General features: G+C 45.9%; 1 protein-coding gene across 1 annotated transcript in view; it reads right to left on the reverse strand.

Annotated features, from left to right (window-relative positions):
* The window catches only part of adgrb3 (adhesion G protein-coupled receptor B3), a 147,198-nt gene that overhangs the window by 73,692 nt on the left and 59,614 nt on the right, over nt 1–13,892 (reverse strand). Inside the window, exons 3-7 of the mRNA XM_076286523.1 lie at nt 12,545–12,706; nt 8,616–8,780; nt 6,931–7,095; nt 1,274–1,438; nt 174–275 (exon numbers count right to left, since the gene is read on the reverse strand). Of these exons, the coding sequence (XP_076142638.1) occupies nt 174–275; nt 1,274–1,438; nt 6,931–7,095; nt 8,616–8,780; nt 12,545–12,706 (759 nt within the window). The remainder of the gene's footprint in view (nt 1–173; nt 276–1,273; nt 1,439–6,930; nt 7,096–8,615; nt 8,781–12,544; nt 12,707–13,892) is intronic.

Genomic DNA, 13,892 nt, shown 5'->3' on the forward strand with positions numbered 1-13,892 from the left:
TAACCTCCGTCTCAGATATCGGCCTACGCAAAGGGAATTATTCATTTCAATCCGGAGAGGATGTGGATGGTATTTCACCGCAAAAGTCCTACTGATCATGTCTGTCCTGATAGCGAGCCCATTAAACTACATTACCCACAATCCTACTGGTGAGGCTGTGTCAGTGCACGCACCTGTGGCGTTGGGTGGGCACCTGTTGAAGGCAAGTTCACCAGATGGTGTTCTTCTCCAGAGCATGGAGACGGCGTAGTCCTCAGGACAGATCTCGTACGGAGCTGAGGGAGAGGCGGAGAACAAGAGATGAGTGAGAGAGGCAGATGGCAAGCGTGACAGAGAAAGGTCACTACAAAAAAGAAAAGCGCAAATACACTCCACCCAAACCTCACTTTGATCGCTCAGCATTATTGATTGACCTTGCCGACACCTAAAGGATTATAGGATCTCTATCTCTGGCCTGTATGTGACTGCAGGAACCCTGAACAGATATTTTATCTCCTTCAGGTTTCTATAGGCCACCATAATAGTACTTTTTTGTAATTGTGCAAAACCCCAAAAAACACAAAACTTTGTCTTTGTGCAAAATTCATTCAACACAAATCATTTTTCACTGGTGGAGGATGTCTGTACCAAACTACGTGCAACGATATCAGTAAGCAGGCTTTCAAATGTTCACTTAAATTAAATGCTTAAGGGATAAAATCATGAAAATGTCCGGGACATCAATAACACCTTCAATAACATCAATAGCACTTCAATAACACTTTTACATGATTGTTGCTTGCTTGGAAATATATCCAGCTTTTTCTGCTGGCTCACAGCGATGCTGATTATCTTAGAATCTCAGAACTGCACACAATATGTTTGGGAGAGTGACAGCGAGCAAAACTACACTGCCTCATTATTGCATTTGCCGCAGAGCGAGGAGCCGTCTCCATGGGAGCACTGTCAAAGAGGGAGAATCAATGCCGTCATTTACGGGGAGAAATTAATCATCTGCTACGCGCCAAATCAAAAGCAATGGAGGCCCCATCAGAACCCGCCCTCCCAAACTAGGGGTGCTGCTTTCCCATATCAAATAATAATACCCTGCAGACTCTGACAAGCACACAGAGAAAAACAGAGAGAGAGAGAGAGAGAGAGAGGGAGGGAAAAAAGAGATAATTATCCTCACGTGCTCATTCTCTTTTTCATTCAGCGTCTCTATCTTTTTCGCTCTCTTGTTGGCCGTTCACAGTTAATTGACTCTCAGGGCTCAATTACCCCGAGGGGTTACCTGGGCAACGCTGGTCACTGCACTTGCGGACTTCCTCCCCGGTGCCGCCGCACTCCTGGCCCGTGGCTGCCGCCCCTTGGCACACGCGCGCCCGCTTCTGCCACCCGCCGTCGCACGATTTGGAGCAGCCACTCCACGGCCCCCAGGGATTCCACTGCCCATTAGCTGGAGGGCACGAGAGAGAGAGAAACACACACACACACACACACACACACACAAACACACACACACACACACACACAAACAAATAGCCGTGAGCTGTGAATACTGACTGATTGTAAGTGCCAGCTCTTTTATTCCGTTTCGACATGTTTGATGTGTTCGATGCCTCTGAGCCATCATAAAAGAAGGTGCTTTTGTTCCATTTCAATCTTGATAATGTGCTCTGACCTTCACATGACCGTGCCACCTTGAAACAATAGTTTAGTAACGGCCCGGCATGGTTGCAAAAGAACAATTATGTTAAGTGTGCAAACAGGAACTCTCAAATCGGCTCTACGGCAGCCGAGATGGCTAAATGCGTTTATTTCCGCTTGTAGCTCAGCTGCAGACATTTTATGTGTGGTTTATGGTACCCAGACACATTATAAAACCAGTTTTTTTGGCTGAAATCTTCCTTGATTCAATTAATAAAAATCATTACGGTGGACTTGTAATAATCAGATATATGTCTCTTTCTCATGAGTAATTGGAGACACGGTGACTTGGGTAATAATTTGACTCGCTTTGCCAATATTAAAGCACATTTTATGATAAAGATTCAAAAGCAGCCGCATGCTTTACAGCCTTTTAATGAACACCATAAAATCCTGCATCCGAAAAAAAAGCTGGATGCTCACAGCCAGGGCATAGCTACATTACATGCCCTTGTCTAGAAAGGTATAATAAGCATGTAAAAGGCAGAATAGTGATTTCTACCACTGACCTGAATTTATCCCGCACCTACCCTTCACTTCACCCTACCCATGTCCAAACACATCCCTGAAACACATTCATGCATTCACACACACACACAAAAACAAGCCCCTTAGAAGCTTAGAATGAAAAGAAGAGCCTGTGACTGACTCATATAGACAGCCTGGTGCAGAGCTATTCCTTTGGCAGGGCTCAGCAGCATATTGGATGGTATCTGAAGCTAGGGAGAAAGCCTTGGAGATCAGACCACTGATCGAACTCTCTGGCAAACACTCGACACTAGCAGAAATCCCTGTGCCTTCTAGTTCATGGCAGTACTCAGGGTTTGTTTTGGCCTGTGTTAGGTAATGCAGTCAGAAATACATGCATACAAATGTAAAGTATTTTTTCAGTTTATTTTCACAGGCTGATGTCATTGGGGCATTGTTGAAAACAGCTCCTGCAACACAAAAGCTTTACTTTGTGCTGGCTCCAATTTAAAATTTCACAATTTTACATAACTGACAGCGCTAGCTCCTCACTGAAGATCTATTGTTCAGCTAGTTTTCAGGTGGCTGAGGGTAGCAGGTGACCTCTTTTGAAAACAAACAAGAGAGACCAAAAATGTTAATGCCTGAATGACTTGATGTGTTGGTCCAAGTAAGTACTGTGTGTGCGACTCACAGGTGCTTAAAATGGATGCAGTTGGAAGGATGCACCTTCTTTTCCACGTTCCGCCAATGAAATTGTCCTTTCCTTCAAGGGAAATGGAACGTCTTCAGTCGATATCTGTCAAATTACATCTGTTGTCGAAACATACTCCATCTCCGTGGTCGGTCAGAGAGTTTAGTCCCATGACAACCCTGCACCTGCTCTCGCTTAGATCTCAAAACAACAATCACTTCAAAGCCGCCAAAATGAGACTCTTTTTTTTTCTCTCTCTCTTTTCTATACAACAGAATCACTCTTCGTAATTGCATTCACCTGGCCGGACTCTATATCGTTCTACTAGAAATGAAGTATGATCTAAGTATTGGTAATGTTTTTTGTTTTTTTTGTTTTTTACATTATTATTTTTCTCTCCTTTTCCTTTTTTTTTTTTTAATTGCTGTTGTCCTTTTTTATTAATATTATTTCCCCTTCTTGTGTATTAGTGAGAGTGGCATAGGTGTATGAGTGTGGATGCGGGCGTGTGTGTGTGTGTGTGTGTGTGTGTGTGTGTGTGTGTGCGTGTGAGCGTGCGTGCAGAGATGACTCAATAAGGATACGCATGTGTATGTGTGTGTGGGTGTGTGCGTGCGCGTGCATGCATGGATAAGGGTGTGATGTGGATGTAGAGCACTTGTTTATAAAAACTGTTCATGAGATCCATTGAAATTTTTCATGTACATTTGTAAATGAACTCTTCTGTGATCGATTGAAAATAAAAACATGTAAAAGAAATGATAAAGAATATCACTCGCCTCAGGTATATTTCGAGGGCTTCACAGGCGTGTACTATTCCGTGTAAGATATTTATACTGACTAAGGCGTATTCTTGACTGGAACACAAAGCGAGGGAGCAGAGAGACCTCTGACACACAGCCATGTCAGGAGGCAAGACAGTGATAAATGATCTCTGTGCAGAGCTAATTCTGGAATGGGCCAAATGGGCACAGATGAGGGAGAGGCCCTCCTATTTACTGTGTGCTTGCCCAAATTAAAATTGCTAATGGAACACTATTTTCCTAAAAAAAAAAGAGAGAGAGAGAGAGAGAGAGAGAAAGAGAGAGAGAGAGAGAGAGAGAGAGAGAGAGAGAGAGAAATGGAACTCTCAGGCTTAAGCAACCACTGTCATAAACAGGCAAGGTCTGTCTGAGCCTTTGGTGCATTTGAGGCATTTTTCTATGAGTGATGAGTTCCCTGTACAGTGAAAACCTTTATAACTGGGCTATTTGGACCACAATATTTAACCCGACGACAACCTTAGCCCCTTTCCTCTCCTCTGCCATGTGTGCATGAATTAAAAACATATTCTCAGCTGACACACGGACGCAAACATATGGCACAATCATGGCTGTAATTACATCGCCCATGCTGAATATCCTTCCACACGGTGTCATTTAACACGGAAATTAAATCAGCCCATTTCCACGCCAAATGCCATTGAGTTATAATGGAATTTGACAGCAAAATTGCCTGATTAAATTCCAGCCTAGGACTACAAAGACAATTACTGCCGTTGGAGTGGGCTGGTGTCTCTGGACCTGCTAGCACGGCGAGATGGATGAGCTCATGGGGGGGTGGTGGTGGTGGTGGCCTTTCTATCTGCAGTGCCCCCTTGGCTGGCGAGACTGCAGTGATACACGGGCATGTGAGGGTTAACTTGGAGGGCAGATGTGTCCACTATCTGCCCCTGGGGCAGGTGGACAGGGTTGTATGACTGCACAGGGACTCGGGCACCAACGCAGCTGTTGTTGTAGGTGGAGGCTCGGGGTGCGTGTGGAGAAGAGAGAACATGGCCCTCATTAGAACATGGCCCTCATTGTATCCTACCCTACGACGAGCAAGAATACACTTTGACTACTGTAGTGTTGTACTGTAACTGATGCTGAAGTGAGATCCAGGACAACCAAACAGGTCTCTGACTTCCTTTCACAGAACAACCTTCTGGATCCAAATCAGTCTGGGTTCAAAAGCGGCCACTCTACCGAAACGGCTCTGCTGTCTGTAACAGAAGCCTTAAAAGAAGCCAGGGCGACCGCTCGGTCATCAGTACTCATTCTGCTTGACTTATCGGCTGCCTTTGACACGGTTAATCACCGCATCCTTCTCTCTATACTCGCTAACATGGGAATCTCTGGTTCTGCTCTCTCCTGGTTTGAATCCTACCTCACAGGACGCTCGTTTAACGTATCATGGCTTGGTCAGCTATCTGCACCTCACCATCTCACCACAGGGGTCCCCCAGGGCTCAGTACTGGGCCCCCTTCTCTTTGCTATCTACACCACCTCCTTGGGACAGATTATCCGTTCGCATGGCTTCTCATACCACTGCTATGCAGACGACACACAGCTCTATCTGTCCTTTCCACCTGATGACCCCTTGGTTTCAGCACGGATCTCGGATTGCCTCTCAGACATAGCTACATGGATGAAGGCACACCACCTCTCAAAGACTGAACTGCTGGTCCTCCCAGCTAAACCTACCATACACCACGACATCAACATCAAATTTGACTCCCTGTCTGTTTCACCTACCAGGACTGCAAGAAATCTAGGAGTTGTTCTCGACAACCAACTAAACTTCTCAGATCATGTCGCCTCAGTCGCCCGGTCATGCCGTTTCGCACTCTACAACATACGGAAAATCAGGACTTACTTAACTCAAGATGCCACCCAACTTCTGGTTCAGGCAATAGTTATCTCACGACTCGACTACTGCAACGCCCTCCTGACAGGTCTCCCAGCCTGCGCAGTGAAACCACTTCAGATGATCCAGAACGCGGCGGCGCGCCTGGTCTACAACCAACCCAAGAGGGCACATGTTACCCCGCTACTTATCCAGCTACACTGGCTACCTATGGTGGCCCGCATCAAATTCAAGGCTCTAACGCTTGCCTACAAAGTAGTCTCCGGTTCTGCTCCCACCTACTTGAATGCCCTCATACAGACATACGCTACCTCCAGACCGCTGCGCTCCTCAGACGAACGACGTCTAGCTCTACCTCCGGTACACTCAGGCCAATCCAAACTGTTCTCATCTGTTGTTCCTCGTTGGTGGAACACACTGCCAGTTCCTACAAGGGCAGGAACATCCCTCTCCATTTTCAAAAAACTCCTGAAGACCCAGCTCTTTAGAGAACATCTCCTCTCATAGCAACACTTACAACAAGTCTTGCTGATCCTAGCACTCACCAGCCGTCTTAAACTGACACGTAAATGTTAAAAACAGCACTCACTGATGCACTTATTCTTACTGTACTCTAATGTTTTTAAATTGTCCTAATATTGTTGAGAATTGCTCTAAAAACTGTTTACCATGTTGTTAGTCGCTTTGGCTAAAAATGCGTCAGCCAAATGTAATGTAATGTAATGTAATGTAATGTAATGTAATGTAATGTAATGTAACTGCATAGAGGCAGTGGAAAGGTGTGTGTGTCTCTTTCTCTGTCACTTTCTCTTTCTTGCTATCTTTGTCTCTCTCTCTCTCTCTCTCTCTTTCTGTGTGTGTGTGTGTGTGTGTGTGTGTGTATGTGTGTGTGTGTGTGTATGTGTGTGTGTGCCTGGTGTGTGTGTGTTTTTGTGCTTGTGGGTGGTTTGTGGTGGGTGGTTTGGTTTGCACACATTTTTGCTTTTCCTCTGCAGTCTACATGGGCACATATGATGCAACAGCAGGGACAGAGCAGTAGGCTGGGGAGCACAGTACAGGTGCCCAGAGTGTGTGTGCGTGTGGTGGTTGGCTAGGTTAGCGGTGGTGGTGGCAGGCGTGTTCTCTTACCTGTGCAGTTGGGTGTTATGTGTGTGTATGTGTGTGTGTGGGGAGTATTCTCTTACTTGTGCAGTCGGGCTTATGTGTGTGTGTGTGTGTGTGTGTGGGGGGGGGGGGGGGGGGGGGGGGGGTGTTCTCTTACCTGTGCAGTCGGGTTGTGTGTGTGTGTTTGTGTGTGTTCTCTTACCTGTGCAGTCGGGGTTGTGTGTGTGTGTGTGTGTGTGTGTGTGTGTGTGTGTGTGTGTGTGTGTGTGTGCGTGCGTGCGTGTGTGTGTGTGCGTGTGTTCTCTTACCTGTGCAGTCGGGGTTGTAGCACTCTCTGCTCTCGGCCCAGTGACCGCGGCACTCCGATCCCCCGTGGGCGGCGGCCGAGCACTGGCGCGAGCGCTGCTGTGTCCCGTTGGCACAGGTCACTGAGCAGTCGCTCCATGCACTCCACTCCTGCCACTGGCCGTCCACTGGAGCAACCAAGCACGACCAGATACACACACACACACGAAACGCACAACACAGAACGTCCAGGAACGTCGCCAGGAGACCACGGCAGGGAAGGACAAGGAGGAGGAAGAGGAAGAGGAGGAGTAGAAAGGGGAGGAAAAATGAGAGAAGATAAGTCTTATAAAAGACGCTAATATTGCCTTACTCAAAAGAAAACCCAATTTATCTGATATCTGTATGTGTAATAAAACTAAGCCATTCGAAAAAATGCAATATTACTATGTGCAGTGAAGCCGTACTGTACTGTAACAGTGCAACAAGGGAAAAAAACAGGGCTCATAAGCATTTCTAAGGTGCACAAGGGAGTAATTCACGGTAATTTGGCAATGTTAAAACTGGTGATTGCACTGCGGGCAGGTGCCACATTTCAATCGTAACCTGCGTTCACCACTGAAGAAAAGAAAGGTTTCCATGAGCCAGAAGGCTAACCAGTGTTTGCCTGTAAGCAAGTGTTTCTGTCTAGTCTAAATGGCGCCACAAGAAGCGGGATTGAAGAAAAAAAAACAGAGTGCGGAAGAAAATAGCTGTTAATTGCCTTTGCCCCCGAAACAGGCTGCGGCTTTTAAGAGCAAGCCTGACAAACAAAGCATCTAGGATTGGACATAGCAGCAATCTGTCAGTTACCAGAAGCAAAGCCAAACATTTGCAGTGTGGAAAAACTCATCATCGCTAATCTGCTTAGCATTCACGGGCAATTGCGGCTAAGTGATTTTCACTTCAGCAGAACGGTGTTGACTCTACCAGTGGTTTCCAGCTTCTATGTGTGTCTATATGTGTGCATGTCTGTATGTGTGTGTGTGTGTGTGTGTGTGTGTGTGTGTGTGTGTGTGTGTGTGTGTATGTGTGTATGTGTGTTTGCTCGCGCGTGCGTGTGTTTTTCCACTGTGCCCACAGCCCCATCACGTGTGGGCTTTAAACAGCAGCCACTGAGCAGCAGTCCGGGCACCTGGCCTGGCGTGTGTTAAACCACTAAAACACAAAGTAATTGATCTTGTAATGTGCTTCAATGGGCAGCTGCTGCTGCACAAACCCACCCCCCCACCCCACAAAGCCCATCCCAGTGTCACCTAACGCTAGATGAGCTTTGATTCTCTTCAGCTGGGGGCTGGAAGGGGGGTTGGGAGGGGGGGTCCAGCACATCAGATTGAGGAGGGGAATTGGTGTCTCTATGTGGAAACTAATTTTCCAAAATCATCCTCAAAGGGACGGTGTGGCTGGTCGAGATCTGAAACCCAATGCGGAGCGGTCTTCAATTTAGGGGCCAAATTGATTACGGTCGCGGGCGAGATGGAAACGTTAGACGGGGGCTGACGCTCCAGCCTCCCACCCAGGGTACAAATCTCCAGATAGGATTTGGAACGTTGTCTGAGTGCCACACTCCCTCGGGAGCTTGAGGTGAGGAGGAGGATGAGTAGTTTGTGATGAGATGATTGTGTGTGTGTGTGCGTGTGTGTGTGTGTGTGTGTGTGCAGGCACAAACCTGGGCAGAGGGCGATGTTGCAGAGCTTGCTCTGGGTCTCCGGGCCGTCACAGGCCCGTCCGCCATGCTGAGGTGGGACGCAATTCCGCGAGCGTGTGCGGTGCCCGCGGCCGCAGGTGAACGAACACAGGCTCCAGGGCGACCACTCCTCCCAGACGCCGTGCACTGCGGACGGACAACAGGCATTAGAGACGTCACGATTCTCCTCCATGTAGTCGCCATCGCCTAAAGCTAGCTCTCTCTCTTCCTCTCTCTCTTGACACACTCACTCACACTATCTCTCTCTCTCTCTCTGATTTATTCATTCATTTTCTCCCACTCTCTCTGTCTCTCTCTCACTCACTCAATCACTCTCTACCTATCTTGCAAGCACATACTCAACAGCTCACAAAACATACAGTACTTATACAGCACATGAACCTACATGCAAACACACATGAGATTGCAGAAATACACACAAACAAACACACACAAACGCGCACACACACACACACACACACACACACACACACACACACACACACACACACACACACACACACACACACACACACAGACAGACAGGTCATTAAGAAAAACAAAATGGTGCCAGCCTGTTAGGATCACTCTGGCCAGAATACTGTACAGGTCTCTGCTTGCTGTCGCACCAACCTTGTCCAGAGCCAGTGTTCACACTGGACAGCTTTAACTAAGACCCATGGGACATCCAAGGTCATCATACGCATGTGTTTAACCACTGCCCATTTAGGCATGGGTAAAAGCCTTTGGCTGTGTCCGCTTCATTGCTAAAAGCTGGTGCAGCATGTGATCCTGTTCCAGTTTTGCTTCTTTCAGTTTATGCTCTAAAAGACCTCATCTAGCCATCCAGATTTTTCAGCTTTTCACAAAATCAGCCCCAATAATGACGTCATAGGCCGAGGACACATTTTTAGCCCTCCAGTGTGAAAACTATCAAGGATATATCACGAACCACAGAGACCTTCTTTCATTAAAAGACATTCCGTTTGCTGATTTTACAAATCCTAGGTTAGCTGGGTGTGCTAGCCAAATTCTTCATCAGACTATTAGTGCTTTAGCTAAGCAAACAGCTAACTCTGAGCCTCATCGTGAACCACATTACCAGGAGTCATGGAAGCAAAATGATGAGGGCCATATCTAATCGCCTTGGAGACATGCAATAAAAACAGCTATGATGAAGATACTTTATCATCTAATATACTTCACAGCGACGTACAATCCACTCCTGACAACATGACAATATTGATTGTCACAGTGATTGAAGCTGATCACATTTATGATAGCTTTCAGGCACATGATAGTGAACTCGTCTAAAGGGTTAACGACACCTTGTGCTTGTGTAAGCAAGGGTTGCTATCCCTGGTGTCCCATCGCACGACAGTGCAACTTGGTCATCAGTGTCAAGGCTGCAGAGTTGTATCCCCTGATGGTAAGCTCCTCTTTCCAGTCCTCTAATTGCCTAATGAAAACTTCAAGCCCAACTCAAACTGTAGTAATTAAAAGCAAACTCCCATTGTGCACACTAAGGGAGGTATCAAAGGGCCAATGTACACACACACACCACAAAGAACCATGTGTACTGTAAAAGGCAGGTTGAAGAAATCTGATTTAAAAAAAGAAATAAAAAAAACTGTCTGCAGTTCCTCAATTTAAAAGGGAAAGCTTCTATGTTAGGTGAACAGACTTTTTGGAGCTCTTGTACAACAAAATGGAACTAACATTTAATGAATGAAATGGACCTTTTGTAAAACTTTTCTTTTTGTCATGGAGTGTTGGGTATGGGGTAAGCCTGTGACTGTCAGAATGGCAAGTAGGCTACATAGTGTTCTCAGTCTGAATCTGATTAAACCTCATTATCACCCAGAGAGAAGAAATACTCTTTTCTGATTGGCTGGTGGGGTGGCTATTCTGTTCCATATAAATGCTTATGAATGGTAACTATAACAAACATAGTAGGACGACGGTTGCAGGCTTCGCAACAATGGAATCAACTGTAAACAAGCTAACCATGCTATCGCTGTTATAGGGCCAACGGAAGTTGTACAACAAGCTGAACTAGTGAGCTTCTTTTTAAACGGAACCGTGTGTTTCCTTTGCTTTATAGTGGCAACCGGGGGATAAGCGGGATAACGGCCTTCAAGGTGTGTCCAGTTATACAGAATTAATTAATTAACTCCGCTGCGCGTCGGGGAGTTCTTTGCCCCTCGCCCTCGTCCATTAGCTGCTAATTCCGTCAGGACACCTCGGTGGCCGTTATCCCTTACATATCTTTTGTCCTATATCAACAGTTTCATCATCCTCTTTTAGCTAGACAAACTTCTAGTATTTAAAAGCACGAGAAGATACACACATCCTCAGAAATATATTAAACTCGGAAACATTTTCGCAATATCTCTCTCCTTGCTAAAGAGCCTCTCGGCATTATGAGTTCAATATCCTCGTCCACTGGCAGCACTACATCACAGAAACTCCTAAAAACAATGCTAGGCTACATTACCCCACGGAGTCGGGGAAAAAAACAGACTTAGACCATTAGGCGCAAGTCTGAAATGCACCTGGGGGAGAAGAGTGATTTTATTTGTCTGACTAAGTTATGTGCAGTTCTTTACTCTGCATTATATCTGGCTAGCAGCCAAGGATGTTCCATGGGGATATAGCCTACTGTAGCATGGGTAGTTTGGCTTTTAAGTACTCCATTTCTGAGCAGGACAAAACTCTTGTCCGTACCAAACAAGGCATGCCCCCAATGGCATGCTCAAGAACATGCCGCTAAAGAACTGTAAAGATGCTATTCCAGATGAACTTTGGGCTGAACCTTTCAGATGAATTGTTTTGAGACTGCTTTCCCACAGTCTCTTCTGTGAGTTTAACGAAATGTGGACCCCTTCTGCTGAACAATGACCCGATCCTTGATCGCGGTAGGCCTATATGCTAATGCAGAGTCCCTGACAAAATGTCAGCTTGTATTGTGTGGCGGAATTAGTTGGCAGAGGAAAGCTTTTCTTTGACCTAAAGCACACACATAGGCCTACACAAAAAAGCAATTGGGAGTAATTTTACCTAGCCCAACCGCTTCAAATGCTACTCATTTGAAATAACTCGACTGAAATAAGAAAAGTGCTGCACGGGGTCTACCACATAGGAGATAAGAGGTTCTACCAGGGAGAGGTAATGTGAAGAAATAGCACGCTGATAGAGGGATGGATTGGACTGTTTAGGAATATGATCTCGGCAGCAGACTTGGCTGTGGCTTTCGTACGTGTCACCGATACCGACATTACCTCTGCTGGCTCCCTCTGGGAAATTATCAAAATGAATGAGGACTCAAATATGCCAAAAAGCTGTTTTGGACTGATTCTCCCACTCACTCTCACACACACACACACACACACACACACACACCGACAAAAGGCAGAAAAATGATGAGAGGGTTGGCTTTCGCTGTTCTTAAATCATTTCTGAGTAGGAAGAGGACAAAGTGCATGCCTAGATTGACTGCCACCAGAAAAAGGAAATGAGTCATCCAGATACTTGGCATCACTTCCTGTTTGCAGTTTTATAAGACAAGGCTGAAGTACTTTATAATGTCATTTTTGCAAACATATCACAATGAAATAAATCCAAATTTAAATATACATATGAGGGTGATCGGGGATGAAATACTGAAAATATATAAAATGATATAATATGCAATACATTCATAAAAAAACTATCACAAGCAGCATTTCACAACACAACTTAGAATAATAACAATAACAAGAGGAATGTGAAGAATAAAGATAATTGATACTAGCATGGCACTCACATTCAAGGCAAGCAGAGCAACAACACACATCACTAGTGAACTGAGAGAGAACACACAGACATATACACACGCATTGAGAATTTAAAGCATAGGTAACTATCACTACCTGGACAGAGGGCAGTGTTATTGCAAACCCTTGACTCTCGTAAAGGGCCGCTGCAGTGCGTTCCATAAGGCGAGATACACGTTCTCGTGCGCACCTGCGAGCCTTGACCACAGGTGACCGAGCAGGAGCTCCACTGGGACCACTCCTCAGCGCCCGTCTCACCTGCGTGGGAGAAGGGCGACACGGGTTAAAAGCAGCAACATGGTCACATGGAGTCCCCTGTGGGGCGGGGAGGGTGGCCTCCGAGAGGCAGGCAGGGTGCAGCGCTAAAGACTGAGAAGTTACATCAGGTCACCGTTTGATAGGGAAGAGACTGGAGGTAGATTGAGGACATATCCGAGAGAACTGGGGGTGGGGGTGGAGGGTAGGTGGGGGTGGTGGTGGTGGTGTTGGGTTGAGGGTGTCTTTTTAATTATTTATCTGTCGTAACGACAACCCCTGGAACTAATCAAAATGTTTGAATACCAAATGCTTGCAGAGATTACCCTGGAGGTTTAGCGTGTTTGCTGGAGGGGGAATTGAGGAACAAATTGGAATGATTAGGAGTTTGGGCTTGGCAGATACAGTTTCTCACTGCCGTGCAAGAATAGCACATTTCCTGTCTAATTCTGTGATTGGGGTCAGATCATTAATGTCGTCGGCTCTTCATAGCGCCCTCAGACGAGTGACCTCAGTGTAACTTCTCAGTTGGGGTCTCCTTGTTGGCTTTCTCCAGCCTCCAAGTGTGAGCCGCCGAACAGTCGAAGACTGATCTCCGTCTCCTCTCATAAGCATGCAAGAGGCTTTGACGAAATCAAACAAAAATGCTTTATAGGAAGCTAAGGACAGAAACCAATAACCAAACCGTGATGGAAGGAAAATGCCAAACATAATAGAACATGTACATACCATGCAAAAAAATGGATACTAGTTAGAGAGAGAGATGCCACTTGAAAGTGTGTTAGACTCCAAAGAGGTTCAGGATGCGAAGACACCCAAAGCAGTGTAAAAGAAAGGCAGTGTAAAAAAATAATAATTCAGAACATGATCTTGCAAGTTTATGACTTCGGCCTAATATGGAACTAAGGAATTAGGAGACACTCATATATGAGTGGACCTGGATATCTCAAATTCAACCTTGCCTGTGATCAATACTTGGCAATATTGATAAGAGAGAGACCAAAGTGATTTCCTCCATAATATTCAGCAGATCAAAGCATTTTAGGGAAGAGCTAGGGAAGGCGCTGATGGGTGCTGATTTCATACATTTTCTGCCAGGTTGCACGGACCGATAAGAATAAGGGGGATGACTAGACTTGTGCCATATACTGCAGAGTTCTGGGTCACATTGCGAACTAGTTGCAGCTAT

Source organism: Alosa pseudoharengus, unplaced genomic scaffold (assembly GCF_046254945.1).
Source record: "Alosa pseudoharengus isolate Yale_2024_CS ecotype anadromous, Long Island Sound unplaced genomic scaffold, YU_APseudo_1.1 YU_APseudo_1.1_scf_15, whole genome shotgun sequence".
NCBI lineage: Eukaryota > Metazoa > Chordata > Actinopteri > Clupeiformes > Clupeidae > Alosa > Alosa pseudoharengus.